This window comes from Columba livia, chromosome 6 (assembly GCF_036013475.1).
Source record: "Columba livia isolate bColLiv1 breed racing homer chromosome 6, bColLiv1.pat.W.v2, whole genome shotgun sequence".
Classification (NCBI taxonomy): Eukaryota; Metazoa; Chordata; class Aves; order Columbiformes; family Columbidae; genus Columba; species Columba livia.
The window spans coordinates 25,604,852-25,622,837 of NC_088607.1; the positions used below are offsets into that span (position 1 = coordinate 25,604,852).

The window sequence follows — 17,986 nt, forward strand, 5'->3', positions numbered from 1 at the left end:
GCACAGTGACACCAAAACCTATGCTCAACACTGGCACCACTGATGTGTAAATCAAGTGCAGATGGTGGGACAAAAAGTCCAGGAAAAACTAGGTAGCCACTTGCAGAACAGATACACTGCAAATTCTCTGGAGAGGAAAGGGAAGGTGGAGAGTGAACCACAAGGGAGTATAAATACTCTGCTTGAGTAGTGGTAGGGCTTCTCCAGGATCCTGTTCTTTAGAACAAGAATGCAACCATTATTGATGTCTGTTCTAAAATGGTAGTAACTTGCTGCTTACTGTCATTTGAGGGAGTTGTGCTATCACTAAGTTACATGACAGATTTCTTGCAGAGCTTTAGAAGTTCCTATATTTGTAAATAGTAATGGAAAGTACTGACAAAGGTGTCACATTTTGTATGATCTTGTATCTATTTTGTGTTTTCTGTGCCATGTGCTTTAGTAAAACTGTAAAGTTTTTTAGGGGAAAAGAGGCACTGTTAGGCAGTGAGAGATCTTACAATCAGTCCTCCTTCATCTGAAGAGGGACCTTTCTCATTTACTTCACTCGGATGACCTTGAGCAAAGTCAAGTACGTTGATAAGTGCATTTAAATATGTTTCTTCATAATTTTAGCTGGAATTATTGCACACACAAACTGTAAGTATTGGTACTTTAATTTATAAGAAGCACAAAGAAAAAAGACCACGTTAGTACAATACATTATTTTATCACTTTGACTATACATCAAGTCAGATGACTTCCCCCTTTAGAGGTATTTATGTTAATAGACACTGTACGTTACATGCATCTTCTGCACAAGCTAGTAAACCTGTCTGAAACATTCTTAACAGTTTACTTTTAACATCTTTAATGTTTATTGGTATGATTTAAATAATAAAGAGGGACATAATGTATCTGGTAAATTGCTTTATCTTGTAGTAATATAGAGTTTATATATATTATTGTTTTCATTCCCGGTTTGAGCATGTTGCCTATTAGATTGATTTTCCTCCCCCCGCCCAGTGATTTTGTAGGAGTAAAATTTGAAAACGTCTCTTTGGTGTTGGGGGTGCTGGCATTGTTCTCTTAACAGAGACAGAATGAGGGCTGAACACTTTGTGAAATTCAATTAAATGTAATGAGTCTAGGCGCACCTTATATCCAGTGGTGCCGTTAGCGAGATGGACTGAGGGTACCAGGGAACATTTCAAATGGGGGATCAGGTGAAGTGGAATCTGTTATTTTACAATTCCTCTCAGATATATTCTCGCTCATATTTCCTTTAGATTATAACAATATTATCACAATGGAAAGTGTTCTCATTTCCCCAGAGAAGCCTCATTTTTTAAAATATATTGAATTAATTAATATCGTATCCTGTTTGAAAGGAAGCTGGCTTTATTTCAGCTGTAGAGATTATGGTCCTTTTGTAACATAATTGTACAAAATGTTTTGCTGCAATAGTCTGTGTGTCTGGTTTATGACTGTACAGTGTGAAAGGTACAGAGTTCAGGTCTGTCGTGAACAATCAAGAAGAGAAGTATGTCGTATTTATTTTGATTAAAAATAATTGCTTTGAAAGATTTTACAGAACAGCAAGTTACTTAACAAAGAAAACTCTTACCACGAAGTGCCCAGGACATAGGTCTGTTTTAAACTAATTGGGTTTGCAATGTGAGAATGGTCAAACCCAAGGTTCTTGCAATCAATGCTGTCTCCAGCAGAGATGTGTAGTGAGAAATACAAGGATGGAACAGGTCTGTTGTATTGCTAGTACTCTAGTACTCCTGCAAGCTTCTGGTAATTTGTCACTTTAGGACTTCTTTTATGCTTCTCCTTTAGTGCCAACACCAAGTGTTGTACGTTGGGATGAGCTGAAAACGTCTAACTGAATTACTGCAAGACATACACTGTGTTGAGGGATATGAACAGCTGCTTCTAGGCTTCTGATCAATAAATACTTAGTGCTGTCCACCATGCGTGTTGAGAAGAGGTTTTTAAATACAATGCTGCTATTTAAAATTAATTGTAAATTTAGTCAACATATGAATATTTTGGGCTTGTCTGTTTTGGCATGCTTACTGGGCTTCCATTCCGGTCGGTGAAGCTACTCTGTCTGGTGATGCAGTGCAGTGGACGGTAATGCCTGGTATCATTACTGACAATTCTTAAGTCATTCTGGGTTCTGTCCACATGATGGATGATCATTTGTGCCCAGAACGCAGGACCAAGAATGGGAATTTACTAGTCAAATAACTAATACTGGGAGATCATGTTTGTCTTCCTGTTTTGTTTACTCTGCTCCACGTTAATTAAATTGGAAATATATGTAGAGGAGAGGAAAGTTAGAGTTCCGGCCTACCAGGGTCCAAATCTTATCTTTCTGTTTGGTCAAGGAAAGAATTTGTTTATTTTATTCTTGTCCAATTAGGAACATAGAATAGTCAGATTTTGTATCCTTTATCTCATTTATTTGTGGGGTTTTGTTTGTTTTATCCGTGCTGTTTACGTGCTGTAGCAGAGAGCATGCCATTGTTTGACCAGCTCCTTGGGTTTGCTGATCATTTCATTCCAGTGTTCCAGTTCTTTGCCACGGGCGTACATGAAAGGTCCAACTACTACACGTCCTAGCGGATGTGTTTCTGGGGAAAGAAAAAGGAGTTAGTGATTAACACCTCTGAGTGCTTCTCTGAAATCCTTACCTAAATTAGAGTATTAACATGCATTTATGTAAGTAATTAATGTTCCAAAAGTTATTTTTAAACCAAATTTTTCATCAAGAAATTCACTCTAGGTCTCAGGTTCTCGACTTTCTACATGCTAAGGTTCAGCTAAGGTACTGCACTATGTGGGTATTTAGTCAATTCAGGCCTGCCCTATTGTCTGCACTCTAGAATAAGTTTGGGGCACACAGATGTGTATCTGCCCAGCCCCTTTACCCCAAGTGTGCTGTGGTGAAAGTGTGCCCTAGTTTTTGGCAACAGCAGTCTCAGTAGGGTTTAAGGTCCTCTAGCTTGGGAATTAATGGGTTAGTTACTGAGACAGGAGTTGCAGTATGTGGATGGGCACTGACCACCCTCTACCACTGAGCAGATTGTTTCTTAGTGCCTGAGCTTTTCAGCTGTGGATGGGGAAAATAATTCAAAGTTGCCCTACGTGAACTTGAGAATGTTTGTAAAGCGCTTGGCTGTCTGCAAGTGAAAATGATGAAAGACTCAAGTACTCATCCTAGTTCTTGTCAGTCCTCAAAGCCAAAGCACCTGCCCAAAAGTCTCACCTAAAGGAATTTTTCAGTAGTGCATGAATCCAAATGAGGGTGTTAATGTTTCATTATTGAGGTGGTGTTTGTGCTGTAGGGAAGATGTTTTTCTTGCGAACAGTGGAAACATTGAATTCTGATTTGCTTCTCTAAGCAGAACTCCTTAATGGATTCTCTCATAGTAGAGGTGACCTCAAGCATGAGGTTTTCTGGCAGAGAATGGGGATGTTTGTAATCTCTTTTTCTTCTTTCTCATTGCTTGAACTGCTGTGATAATTAAAATTCCTGTTCCTCTTTCAAATTTGGTAAGGAACAGTGAACGGCTTCACAGTTTTGGAGGCTGGGGATGATATACATGAGTGTTCACAGAACGTAATTGCACAAGCTCGCCTTCTTAGGATGCCAGAATGAAACAAAATTAAGGCACTTTGTACTTGCACTGATGAGCCTATGGTTATTTTATTAACGTCTTTCGCGAAATTTACTGTTAGCTTCTGAAAGAGACATACACTTCTTGCGAATGTTGTTCTACTTTTTAAATAAACAGCCTATAAAATGCCCCAAACCTTTTATGTGTGTTATGATTATTGCTGAAAATCAATTGGTTCCTCCCAGGTTTAAATGTGTCTGCAATATGTAAGAGATTTATGATATCTTAACTGTAAGAACTTATATAGCTTACTTTCTCCCTTGATACTCTGGAGGATGGATAGACTCAGGCTTGCTGTGTCCAGCTCTGTCTGATCTGCCTTGAAACTGAACATTTCATTATACACTGGATTGGGAGATCCCAGAACAGCTGCTGTCTTTTTACTTTTGATAAATTTATTGTGGTTCATTAGTGAGACTTTGACGTACACACCTTAGAGAAAAAGAAATTCAAGAAGAAAACACATCAGAGGCAGTTGGGAGAAGGCTTAAGGAATTTCTTGCTTTCAGGAATCACTATTAAGTATAAAATGAGATAATCAACAATTAATGGAACACACGTGGCAGCACAGCAATGCGTAACATGAAGCGGGGAGTACACTGAGTCCTTAGGGTGCAGTTTTGCAGTGCGCTTCCAATTTAAGAGCTGTTAAAAGTAGCAGTCATATTCTTACCCTCCATCCTTGGTCTTGTATTCCTTCCTCTGTACCTTCCCTTCATCTGACAGAGGCTTTTTTGAAGGCTTAGTTTGTTGGGTCAGTAATTAATTTAATCTATTGTTTGATCCAACACGGGAGGCTGTGGGGGAGGAGCCGTGTCACAAGGCTGCAGCCTGTGCTTGGTTTGGGTATGTTTCAAGGGAACAAATTCTTCTAGTCTAAGAAGAATCCTTAAACAAAAGGTTTTACTAATGACTTCTAGCCCTGTGGTAAGGGATTCTGTAGAAAAGTTGAGGAAAAGATCTATGATCTCTGCTTGCTCTTCTAGAAAATATTACAAAAATTGTGTGCGAATGTGGCAACAAGAACAACAAAAAAATCATTTGCTTCCTGAAGGCGACCTGTATTGAAGGTGGACTGGAGCACAAAGGGATGTTGCTCGCTGTACTAAAGCAGGAGAAAAAAATTGCTACTGATGATGAGACATTATCAGGAAACAAAACCAAAACATAGCAGAACTGAGCTATCAAAATCTAATTACCATAGTAACAAAGTATGCCTTGTTTCCACTCAGATTAAATCACCCAGATGTTTACTTGTTCTTTTCAGGGTCACTCAATGCAAGCCTGAGTGGACAGATAAGGAAGGAGCAAATTAAAATGGGAATTTTGGAGCTGATAGACAGGAAATCACACTTACTGACAGCGTGGCTCTCCTCCTGGAGCTTCAGTCCCCTTGCCCTCAGAACCACCACAGTGAGACGGCCCAGGTCGTCATTGTAGCTGAGGGAGAACTGGATGTCCCCATACTCTGAAGGTGGCTTCAGAAGCAGAAGAACACTTGTCAAATATATCTGGAAAACTCTCTCCACACAGGCAAATAATGGGGGTGAGGGGGAAGTTCTCCTCATTAAGAGTTTCTGCCGTACTAAGGCATGTGAGTGAATTTGCAATGGCTTTATTTTTATTTATGCTGTTGTAAGATTTGAGAGAACCCATTAATCAGCCTTCCTGAACCTTTGAATTCCTGTCTCTTACAGATGATGCCTGTTTCTTTGCCTCTTCTGCTTTTTTTGTGCTCTAATTCAAAACAGAAGCAAATAACAAAAGGTACTTTCTTACGTAACTCTCTCCTAACTCATGTCATGGCTTCCGAGCAGCTGGATATTCCCTGTGCAACAGCTTTAGAGCTGCAGGTTGGTAAGATCGGAATTCTGATTCCAAATGTTTATCGAATATTTTTTGTATTTGATACAACAGATAGCTACTTCAGCTGTACACTTCCCATACTTGTAAGATGATGGAAGTTCCACAGTGCCGAGCAGTCTAGTATCACATACCTCCAAGTTTTGTTTTTCCAGATCTCTCCATATGACTAGTTTGTTGTCATCAGTTAATGTTTGATTTTTCAGTGGGAAGGTAACTTGGCCTAGCAGATGATGCTTCTTCTGTTTATTAACACGATAAACCAAAAACTTCAGAGTCCTTTCAAGCAACATTTTACTGGAAACCTGTACAGGAAAAGGAATAATATATTAATAATTATAAAACATCTGACACTTTTCTACTCTAGTGTTGACTTCAAAGGAAGACTTTTTCAAAGTGTGCTGAAGGTAGGTGGAGGTTTCTGTTGATTATTTGAAGTCCACTTCTTAATTTGCCTAAAGTTTTAGCTATGCAGGAGTCTAAAGATCTAAGCTAAAATAGAAGGAGTTCATTTGAAAAATGTGAAGTTAGCTGGTTTCTCAACTCCTACAGATCCAGTGTCCTGTGATGTATTCACTTCAACACACATTTAGAACTGTAAACATTTATTTTTCAGATGTTAGAAATACAAACTTTTTTGGTTTTAAAGCTTTTGTCTTGTGACACCTACTTGAAGCCTCTTGGCCTAGGGAGCCAAGCTCCTAGCTTTACAGCACTGTACAAATAGCATGCCAGGTATCTCACAAGTTCTAGTTTCTAGCCTGCTTCACAGCACAGAAACTAAAAGTTATGAAGCCATTAGTTCAATACAGGTCACTTCTGGACTCCTAGATCTGCTGGGCTGAACTGCTCAGCCATAGTTCAAACTGGAATTTTCATCATTCCCAGGGCAAGTTCTGGAATCAACTTTGGTGCAGACCACAAGGAAGACCAGTAGCCCAGCATCTCCAGAAGCCCCAGTAACAAATCTTATTTCCAGTGGAAACAACTTATATCTTGGTAGAAGTTTGTAGAAAATTACTTCTCAGAAAACACGTACTGTAGTTTGACAAGTCAGTATTTACAAACCAAAATCTGCTTCATCAAAAGGACAAGTACCTGAAAAACGAAGTTTTCATCAAACTGTGGGTTAAGGGTTTTATGTTTTGTTTTGGACTGCAAGTAGCTTCTTTCATCAGGCAGCAGGTAGACTTTCACAAACGGACTACAGGAATCAGCAGGAGGCTGCAGATTTCTAACTTTGATCAAGGAGACGAGGAGCCTTTCTGACTCTTGCTCATATTCCATGGAGAACCAGAGGCGGCCAATGTTGCCTTCAGGAAAATCCATCTCACTTTTGTCTTCAGGAAACTTGTACAGCTCTGGGTTAATGGTCCCTACAACATAAGCTCCAGCTTCAAGAAATAAAAAACAAGCACCCTCAGATTAGTCTCAAGACTGTAGCAGGCATTCTTATAACTACTGCTGTATTAGGGAAATCACATTAATCTCTTATTCATTAACAGTTTTTGCATAAACTTGGTATTTTAATTCCTTTTCCCTCAAATTTGGGGGAGTAGCTGTAGGCTGCACCACTTCTCTTTCTCTTATTCCTATGACTGTGCATTGATAGTTGTGGGTATGCATTGTTGCAGTCTGCAACTGGTCTCTGCTGTTTCTGGAGACAACAGATATTTCCTCAGTTACACTCATGCTGTTCCTTCACAAAACACAGGAGGAGAGGTTGTCTTGTCTACCATATATGTGAAGTCCAACAGCAGTGGGACCAGAATGGCTACATTCTGGCCCAATTCCTATATATATACATGAATATGTATGCATAAGTGTTTAGGGCTTGTATTGCGTAACACTGTCTGGTGTGCCCGCAGTAAACATGCTTCATAAGAATAAAGTTCCCCTTTAGAAGAATAGCTTTACAAAGTCCCGTTTTTGCAAAGCCATTACCCAAAGAATGAAATGATGACCGCGGCCCAGACTGAGCAATCATGGAGGGGTCACTGTCTTCCTGAACCTGCTCTTCATTTGTCAGCTTAATCCAGTCTTGCCCACGCAGTGTCGGCGGAATGATAAATGGAACGCTTCTGGATCTGCTGAAGATAATAACAGGTACTGACTCTTCTGGTTTAAGTATGGAAACCAAACTTGCTAACAGTAATAAGCTTACTGTTCTCTCACCGTTTTGTAAAAAATCTAGAGAGATGCATAGGTAGAAAAGACAAATACCCATCATTTTGCAATTTATTCATATAATGCCTAAAGGTCCAGTGAGGGAAATCAGACCTTAAATCTTCAGACAAACCCGTTTTCCCATTATTTTCTTTTAGAATTGATCTTTCAAAGGAAAGGAAGAATTAACGGCACCTGCTTGTTTTAGAGCCCCCAAGCCCTGCAGTAGCTAACTTTCTAAGGGTTTCCTTTCTGAACTGAAGTCCTACTGCTTTTTTCTCATATGCTTCATTATGAGACACCAGGAATTACTCTGGAGCACAGGCCAGCTTTGTCTAGGTAACAGATAAATCTGTCCATGCACCAATTACACTTGAATGTGTTATCTCTTTTACATAAATCAGAAATAATCATGGCATTCATAGTTACAGAAAGTGGTATTCTAAGAGAATGAAATAGAACATGACTGATGTTCTCATATAATTTAGGGGTCTAATTTATTTCTGAGCATGAATATATTTAGATCACCCCTTCATTTGAGATTTGACAAGTTGAAATAAATTACCGATATTATATGCTTTTAAAATGAAACAAAAATATGTACCTTGTGCTTTTCAGTTGAATTTCAGAAGCTGACTGATCCTGAAAAATACCATTTGTGTTTGTCATTTGGACAGGACTGATGAGCTTTTCATAAGAAAGGAGGTGGCAAAACTTCCTCCAGAGAAGGTATCCAGCTATTCCAATGAGAACAAATAGAAGGATCCCTCCTATTACACCTCCAGCAACAGCAACTGCTTGTTCTGTTCAAACATAGAAGCACAGAAAGCATCATAGGAAGATCAAAGTTATGTATGTTTTGGGGTAGATAGGAATATTAAAGCTGACAAATGTATTTCATTTGCGTACCAAAATGATTTTAAAATGAAACATTTGGCTCATGTGCACATTTTTGTCCTTGGTTACAGCATGATGCAGCACCTGAAGATGTATGGCACCAGCAGTGAGAGATTAGAAAGTATTCAGACATGCTGGCAATGACTGCAATGTAAGACACTATAGACAGGAAAAAAACAAAACTCAAGGAGTTCTTTGGGCTTTAATTTTATGTTAGCATAAACGTTTACCTTGGTATGACAGACGTGCTAGAGCTTTCATAACAGAAGGAAAAGAAAAACCAGGATCACCCAATACAAAAGGTCCCATTATTTTTGTTTGGTTTGTTCTTCCACCTATTCGTCTACGTTGAACTGAGACCAGATCCTGGCACAAGGAACAAAGCAGAGCTGGGTGGTTTTCTTTCTGAGGATGCATGTGTTTCCTGATCTCTAAGGCCAAACTTCAGTATGCATTAAAAACTGTTTCCTGAATCTCGATTACTTCAGATAAAACTGAATCTTGTATAATTTGGATTGTGGTTTTTCCACACTAATAAAATTGAAAATGTCTTTAATATGAATATGAGGAATTCTGTTGTGATAATTTCTCACTAGACCAAGGGTAGGCAGTTGATAATGGGCTCAGTTAGTTGTTTTCTCAAGTTTGCTGAGTGTGCTGGAGTAAAAGGCTGGAAAGACCACTTCTGCACTGTGCCTCACAGCCAGCCTGTCTCGGCCTTACCACTAAACTGGTACTGGTGCATCAAGACGTGACCAGGTCTCAGCTGAGAACTGATCCTACCAGAACATCCTCTGCCTGAAAACAAGCCCAAGCTGCAGAATTATCTCCCACTCTGCAGCCGTAGGAGGACCAGCTGCGTCCTCTCAGTTCTCAGGGTCTCCCCTGAAACTAAAGCAACAAAGCGATCTGACGCTTTCTCATAACGCAATTTTTCTTCTTCTCTGCTTTTGGGTAGAGATACCTGTGATTATACTTCATTCCTCTCTCCTTTTTGTCTGTTTGTGCTTGGTAGATACCTGCAGTTAGCTACTTCTGTAGGATGGTACAAATAGATAACAACAGTAAAAGCACAAAATAATCAGTCAATGCTAACAGCAGTTTCAAATAAGAATTTAAAACTAATTTAATATAGTTTGATTAGGGCTATAAAGAGTATAGGAAGTGAGTTACTGATCATTTTCACTGTAGCCACATTACAGTAAGTGATATGAATGTCCTTCAGCTACAGAACACTTATGTAATACTGTGTGCTATAAAATTAACCTGGCCATAGTACCTCAGAGGCCTTTATCTGATCCTATCTCATTTTCCTGCCTTTGGTACAGTCACAGGGGAGAACTTATTTTTGCAGCTCCCCTCCAGGTATGTTGCCTCAGTTATCTGTAGGAATTGGCTGGATACTTCCCCATGAGTCATACAATCAGTCATGTCCCCCAGCACCATGGAGCAACCACCTTGCTCATGGCTGTACCACAACAGGCACTTTGCTGTCCTTGCAACCAGCCGGTGGGCTGAATGCATTTTAGCACTTAGCCAGGCTAGTGGTACAATACATAGTACTAGTCCGGGACTTATTCTGAAGAACAGGGAACAACTACCTATTTTGTTTGGGTTAATATTAATACAGACACAAGTCTGGTTGTGCTACACTGGTAATGTAATGTTTGGGTTTATGTTTTATGTTGTTTGTTTTTCTTTTTTTTTCCCCTAAGAATGCACAGTATGAGGAAATGCTGTTCCTCTTTGTTTTATAGGGTATGCTCAAGTGTGTCTTCGGTCACATTGCCATTTTATTACAGCTTAAAAGGCCTGATGCAGAAAAAAATGCTTTCGTTTAATGTCCACAAACATAATAGAAATTAATGGTTCACTTCATCCAGGTGTACAGTAATACAAATGTTTATATGGCTGGTGGTTTTACTGACATAGGTACCTCCATGGTTAACATTTAGAGCAAGCTCAATAGGATTCTGCCTGTTTAATGTGTCCTCTCCATTCCCAAATCTTTAATGCTCTCAGCAGCACTCCTGTGTCCCCCATAACCAGGTTGTCACCCTTTACCATTAAGGACAGTAAAATGAAGTGCACTGCAATGCAATATATTGTACAGCAATTGTGCCCTGATTTTAGAGTAAGAAAATGAGTTTCCAATCACTTTGTTAATGAGTTTATGTACTGAATTTGTTAATTGCAGAATGATGTTAAGTATTTATGACCCATTCACTCCCACTGGCTCAAATTCTGCTTTTTTATTTTTATGCAATGGTAGATACAAGGTGAAGTTTTACCTATATCGGTAAAGCTACTGATGCTTTAATGAAGGTAAGGAGAATTTGGCTTATTTTTATTCCATCTCACCTGATTAGATCAGCAAAAGAACCAGAAGCTTAGGGCACAATGTAGCACTAGTCACAAAATCCACCACTGAAATTAGTTGAATCCATTGTGTGCAGGGAAAAACTAAGTATCTTTTTAAATAACTACCTGTCATCATGAGAAACTGATGTATTCTGCTGTGGTACAGAATCATGGCAAATGGAGATGGAAGAGACCTGTTGGACCACCTCATCTCCAGGTGGCCTTTTCTGGGGGACTGTCCACCATTAATAGGTAGTGGGTTTATCCTGGCACAGAGAAATGGTGGTGATCATCTTCTGTCCCTTTGGGATTTGATTCCTTTTTGCTTAGTATCTGATGATACACTTTTAATGAGCTTTTCTTAAACTTTGCAGTAAGCCTTTTGGAGTTTTGACCAACCAGTTCTCCATCAAAAGCTTTAGTCCCTATATATTAATAAATACTCAGATTTATTAACACTGGCAGTATGAGCATATGTACAGTATAAACTGAATTATTTAGGATGGGGAGTAAATTCTTGCTTGCTACGTGAAGTTCTCCTTGGACAGCAAAGCGCCCCAGGTGGGGAATGAAGATGGGGGTGCCTAACAGACCCCTGGTGACAGGCACCGCTGCCTTAGCCGGCTCTAGGAGCAGGTCGGGTGAGTTTACAGACCCCGAGTTCATCGGCAGGCTGGACTTGATTTCTTGCCCGAACTCCCCGAAGTGCCCGCACAGCGGCGGGAGGTTCCCGGGGTCCGGCAGGTGCCCGGCCCGGGGGTAGCGGCGGAGGAGCCGAGCCCTCCCGTCCCTCCTCCCCAGCACTTACCGGGCATGGGTGCTCGGGTCCTGCGGTCACGGCCTCGGCCCCATCTCCTCCCGGTCCCCCTGGCTCGGTCGTAGGCGGCGGCCGCCCGTGTATCCACCGTGTGTCCGCCGCAGCCCCGCTGTGCAGGGGCCGGGGGCAGCCCCTCCCCGGCCCGCCCCTCGGCTCACGGACCGCACACGGGGGAGACGGGAAACACGGGTTAACACGAAGACATCTGTGGTTCCCATCAGAAGAAAGGAACGGGACGGGTTCGGAAGAAGTTCCAGCCCTACCCGGGCTCCCCGTGCCGGGCACTGCCGGCCCCAGCAGCGCGGCCGGGCGGGGGGCACAGCCGGGGAGGCAGGTGTGGAAACAGGCGGAGAAGTAGCTGTTGTACCAGAGAAATCGTCTGTCAGCCCTAAAAGAACCTGTGCGACGTTGGCTATATGAGAAAACTTCAAAAACTACAGTTATGCTCAGAAAAAACTTTGGTATTAGTAGCTTAATTCTGAAAATCCAAGTAGGCAAGAAATCAGCATGCACTTGTTTCAGACCTCTAACAAAATGCATAAGCACAAAGGAACACAAACTCTACTTAGGCAATTGCAATTACAGTTTTTCCTATTTGTAGTTATAAATGTAACGATATTTTATCTCTTGTGTGTGTAATAAATATAACCAAGCAGATCTTAACTAAGAAAATTACTCGTGCATAGTTCAGAAGCAAAATTATTCACCTTCACTACTTCTTGCCTGCTGATGCTTGCTTCTTTCTCAGACAGTATGAGAAGCATCTATACCTTAAATGTAACAGTTTTGTATTACACATGCTTGTTCTGTTCACAACTATTGCATGCATTTGTATAGTGCCATTTAATCTAAAAGCCAAAGAAATGCATAGGAATTAAACCGGTAGGATCCTAATGAAATGTCATATCTTTCTGTGGAATCCTTGAATTCTTTTAATTGTATTTAAAATGTCTTGCTGCAGATGTAGTGTGGTTAGCTTTTTCTATTAATTGTTGAGTCCTCGACAAGTAAGAAAGTATTGGATAATTTTTACTCTAAAGAGGAAAAGCTTCATATATTCCACTCTTAGTCTTTTAACACAGTTAACTATTAAACAAACATTGCATAGCCAATGCTTTTGCTATTCTTACTTCTACACTGAATTAACAGTAATATTGAAGTATAGATTTTTTGCTCAGGAGTTTGCACTTGTCAGGATAATTTCCATAAGCAAGTTTAAGACAACTGGAAGTATTGGAGTTATGTGGCAAGTCCCACAACTGTCTGCTTTCTGTTACAGTCTTCTCCCTTGAGCTTGCTTTTATGTCTGTGTGAGGAGTGGTAAAGTTGCTTTGAACACCTGAGTGCTTTACAGAACACTACTGAACGGTTAAAATGATCCCAGCCAGATGCGCTGTCTTCCATATGAGCTGTGCTGCTTGTGTAGAGGGGTGTGAAGTGTGTACGTCTGGGAAGCAATAACCATCTGCTGATTCAGCTCTTGTTTCAGCGAGTCGGTGCATGGGATGAGGTGAGCTTGGAGGAGCAGAATTAATGGCAAAGGTGCTAAGCAGGGAGTTTAATTTTGATTCTGTGCTGTACCACAAACCTCCTGGTCTCTGGTCGTTCTGTGCTGAGCTCTGGCTCCAGCTGGAAATCAAAATAAACACAGGATGTGAGGAACCAATTATACTCTCCTTTTCCTCTAGTAACTAACCTCCTTCCTAGCCCTCACGCTTTACAGGTTCCGTGTTTCATCCTGTATGTTACCACACTTGAAGGAACTAAAATTAATTAATATAAACAAAACATGTAAATACTACTTGCCACATGTCTGCTTCCAGCATGTAATATAAAAGACCCAGGAGCAACAGATGAAGGATGTTTCTCTGCATCCACTGTGTCTGATTGCAGTCCTGACTGCTTCCAGCCAGAAGCTGGTATGATTTCCTTTATTGTTTTAAAAGCCCAGCTCAAAGTTCAAATATAAGACAATGCTGATCTGCCCACATTCACATACTGTAACTTCAGTGTTGTATCAGAGAGAATTCTGGAAGAGACTGCCTGCCTAAGTTTGGGCGTTTTAACAATCTGTTAATTTCAAGCATATAGTATTGCATTAATAAATACGTATTCTGCACATTCCAGCCTTGACCAGGATTGATTCACACTTACCTAGTTAAGGGGTTTGGATTCCTACCTTGGTATTTCACCTTAGCCCAGTAAAACCCCTGGCAGTGCAGCTAACCTGGATGCTCTTCGGGGAGACGCAGGCAGAATGCTCTCTGGACTTTCTGCCTGACTGTATCTGTCCCATCAGTTTCCTTCTGGCACAGACCTGTTCAATGGAGCCTTGAGCACAGGAAAAACTGCTGCAGCTTGCACAGAGCGTGCCGTACAAGACAAGAGCTTTTCCATGCTTTGATACCTGTCTTTCGCTGGGTATTTCAAGTCCCTGACAGACATGAACACGCAATGCATTTGCTTTCTCCTTAGAGCCTTCTTACAAATCTTGGCAGTGTTATAGTATACCTATTGCTATTAAAGTATACATAGGTGAAGTCTCTGTAGCAGCACTTCTACTGGCTCAGAATGTTTGTCTTTTTTTAACCTTTTCTCTGGTATGCTCCAACTGTTGGTGTTGCCTAAGAATGACATTTAAGCAAGCTGTAGCACCACCTCCTGCCCAAAATCGGGCATTGGCGTGAATCAATAGAGCTAACCAAAAAGCTCTCTTAAAGGTAACTCTTTTTTTCCTCTGTGAAGCAGAATGCAGAAAATGTGCACTTTTATTCTCTTCAATTGACTTTTTCTTCTAGTGTTTAACAATAAGAATTTCAGAAATACCAGGTCTGCTTTTAGTGGAACATGTTCTCATGGTTGTGGTTTGTTTGTTTGGTTTGGTTTGTTTGCTTTGGCTAGTCCAAATTGCATTAAGTTAGCAGCTGTTGCTCTTTTAAGAAAAAATACTACAAAATACTCCTTTAAAATTACTTTTATTATTAAGCTCCAAGTTCACAGATGATGTGCACAAGGCCTGTAGAGATTTTTGCAGATAAAATTACTTGCAAAGCTTTGGCTTTGAAGTTTTTGGGGGCAATATCTGACTTTGTTCTGGTTTTGTACACCACCTAGCCTTGGTAATAGTAATCTCAACTTTGGAACTTTGACAAGGCCTCGCAAGATTACTTATGTACACATGCAAAATGAACTGTTCACACAGCTGTAGTGACGAACAACCAATGTTGCTCTAAAGCAAGGCTAGCTTTATTTTCGGCAATATTTCCTAACTCTCACTCCCTCTGGAACAGCTAGTGGATTTAGGCCAGAGATAATGTAAATAAGATGTGATTACTCTAAGACAAATGGGGAGGGATTGCTGAGCAGGCAGATGAATCTGTAGACAGACATGTATCTTAAGATTTGGGCGAAGCACAAAATCATATATATGGTATAGCAATGACACCATATGTAATATAGCCATAATTGGTACAGCCTTATGGGATGCAAACTTTTAACCGAGATCAAAATTTGATGTTTGATGATTGTTTTTGGGATACTATAAATCTAGAATGAGATACTGGTACTTATTTGCTTTAAATTACAGTTGGTTTTGCAGGCACTTATGCCTAAAACTGCTCCACGTATAGCAACAACAGATTTACAGATGTCATCTCAAGTGTTTTTATTAAACAAACAAACACAACAAAGTGCCAAAAGCCTGGGTAGGATGGTGGTAAGATCTTGAGGGTCAAGTACGTAAGAAAAAAGAATTTAAATCCCCAAACCTGAGTGCAGAGAAAAAAGAATAATAAACCCTTCATCTAATTAAGTAATTATTTCATCTACATAAGTGGTCCCTTTCTCTTTGCAAAGCAAAGACTGCTTGTGCAACAGATAATAAGGAATACCCGATCCATTCATGCAGAGAGAAATCCCATCAGAGTTCCAGACCCGAGCGGACGGAGGAAGAAATGCAGCCGACTCAATATGAGTGATAAAGCATACTTCAACTTTATTGCCCGAGATAGCGTGCATTTATACCAAATACCATAATTATGCATACTTGTCTCTCTCTAATAGGCTAAGCACTAAAAGGTTACATTTACTTACTCCACCTACTTGGGTTTAGCTAGCTATGCGCATCCCACATTCTTCTGACTCTTATCTCTTCAAAAATATCCTGACCCTGCCTTAGTTAGTACTTTTCCGTTCCCCCCTTTCCCACGGCCTAATAGACAAGCTAACTAAGGCCTGCTTATGTCAACTAAAATGGGCTCTGCTCGTACAGTTGCTTGGTGGACTCATGTCTGTGCTCCTTGAGCCAATCCCCGACACATTCACATAATATGTCTAGTACAGATAGTGTCTAGTGTGCATCAAAAATACATAATGACCTCTCCTAAATACACCTAATGCAACAGTATTTGGCTCCAGATACATTTAAATCCAAGTGATATTGATCAATTTCGGCCTGTGCATGAATCCTCAATACAAAGGGTTAGAAATTAAATCAGGTATAGCACAAATAACAGGTGTCACATGGGCAACATCACAGCAGCTCTGTGAACTATTCAATTGACAGCAAAAGCAAACAAACAAAGACCAAACCAAAACCCACAACCCCCAAAAACAAATAGGGTTCATCCTAAGTAAAATCGGTTCACAAATCTGGGTTAGAGCCTGGCCAGAAAGGGCCAAAATAAGCTGATGTGGGCCAGCTTCATGTAGTAGTCACTAGAACTGTGCTGCACCAAGAATGCTGCACACTGTTCATGCTGTTAGCTCCTCGCTTAAAATACTTGTGAAAATGTTCTAGGAAATGCAAGAAGTACAAGAAGGATGAAAGTAAATCTCTCAAGCTAAGAAGAGTCAGAGTCATTCCCACAGATATTTTTGCCTTGTTTTACTCGGAAAGGTGGCATCTCAACGATAGAAAGCAATGTATTTTTTTGTGTTTGTGTTTTTTGTTTGGTTTTGGTTTTGGTTTTTTGTGGTATGTTTTTTTGTGGTTTGTTTTTTAGTTTGTTTTTGTTTTTTGCTAGGAGCTAAGTAAACCATTTCTGTCCCTTCCCCAGCCTGGGGCTTATATGCTGCATTCTGTGCTTGGAAATGCTAACCTGAAGGACACTTGCCTACCATTAGCCAGCTCACATAAAACTTTGCTTGTATGCATGGAGAAATACACTGTTTTTTAGGACTTTAGTTGATACCTTTTTCTCGCCCCCCTCAAAGAGGAAAATCTCTGAGAATCTATTTGTTTGTTTGGCAACCATGAGTCGAAGAATGGGAGAGAGTTAAAAAACATTTTCTTTAGACTCCTGAGACAGATGAGTCAGTATGTCCACAAGCAAAGGTTACATAAACAAAGAGATTAGAACAAGACTTAGTTGCATAAACAGTGTTACTGCATTTCAATCTGTCACAGAGTCAGCCCTGCAGATTATTGCAGGCAGAGTTAGTCTGGGCTTTGCAATGCATCTCACTTCAAACAGCATTCTTCTCTTGCTGTGAGCTGCTCGGAAATCTGTATGTACTACTTTATAGGTCTTATTTGTGCAAGCCTTATTTAATACACAGCGCTGTTGCTCTCAGCATGTGTCTAATTTGGAATGTCATCCTGCTACACTGGCCGCATAATAGTTTTGTCTCTGTTTCATTTAACCAAGAGTCATGTCTCTTACAACAGTGACCTGATACAGGCAGCCACAGGGACTAGATCCAAATCCTCTTCAAATCTTCCATCTTTCCTGAAGCCTCTGTCCTGTGTCCCGTCACGCTCGCTCACTAGCACATCTGGAACGAGCCACTCGGCTCACCTGAGAGAAGTCAGGGGAACCAGGACAGGACGGCTCCAGCTGCGTGGGGCGGAAGTGGGAATGGGTATGATGGTGCCCAGGCATATTGTCCAGGGAAAGGGAGGCAGGATGAGGGGTGTTGAGTGGGCTGGAATCAATCCACAGGCCATTGGGCCAACAGGCAACTACATTATGATGCCTATAGGCTAAATTATTTGAGAATATTCCAGGTCATATGGGAAAACGAAGCCTTTCTTGGAGCTGTAGAGCTATGTTTCTTCAAAGTGCATCAGGGTCCGAAGTTATGCTCCCAAGCTGCAGTGCTTTCCTCCTGTACAGTCTTTTCACTTGGTGCTTTCCCAAGCTTCTCACTAATACAATTTCCTTATTTTACATCTGGGAATTGAGGCATCAAAATTCGAGACTTTATTTAG

The 17,986-nt window shown here is 40.6% G+C and overlaps 1 protein-coding gene and 1 long non-coding RNA gene across 4 annotated transcripts; one reads left to right on the top strand and one right to left on the bottom strand.

Moving 5' to 3' along the window:
- Positions 1–1,513: 1,513 nt before the first annotated feature.
- LOC102092156 (synaptotagmin-15) lies at positions 1,514–12,068 on the bottom strand. 3 transcript variants are annotated; one of them, XM_005500107.4, is made up of 8 exons: positions 11,767–12,064; positions 8,305–8,503; positions 7,479–7,624; positions 6,633–6,928; positions 5,669–5,839; positions 5,029–5,149; positions 3,924–4,103; positions 1,514–2,624 (listed from the first exon to the last, which is right to left on the bottom strand). In XM_005500107.4, exons 1-8 carry the CDS (start codon positions 11,771–11,773, stop codon positions 2,488–2,490), a joined length of 1,257 nt encoding a protein of 418 aa, XP_005500164.3. In that variant the 5' UTR covers positions 11,774–12,064; the 3' UTR covers positions 1,514–2,487. The 3 variants fall into 3 exon arrangements, with proteins under 3 accessions (XP_005500164.3, XP_005500163.2, XP_021140074.2); XM_005500106.3 differs by having other exon boundaries at positions 7,479–7,621; positions 11,767–12,062; XM_021284399.2 differs by lacking the exon at positions 3,924–4,103 and having other exon boundaries at positions 11,767–12,068.
- Positions 7,647–9,159, top strand: LOC110357183 (uncharacterized). Its single transcript, XR_002410694.2, has 2 exons — positions 7,647–8,039; positions 8,378–9,159. It is a non-coding gene; the product is annotated as an uncharacterized LOC110357183 (long non-coding RNA).
- Positions 12,069–17,986: the final 5,918 nt, after the last annotated feature.

Excerpts from the sequence above, each read along its gene's own strand:
- LOC102092156 (XM_005500107.4), bottom strand. Across the intron at positions 7,625-8,304 it reads ATTCAACTGAAAAGCACAAG|CAGATCCAGAAGCGTTCCAT; the intron begins GTACATATTTTT and ends TATTATCTTCAG. Across the intron at positions 5,150-5,668 it reads TGGAAAAACAAAACTTGGAG|CCACCTTCAGAGTATGGGGA; the intron begins GTATGTGATACT and ends CTGCTTCTGAAG.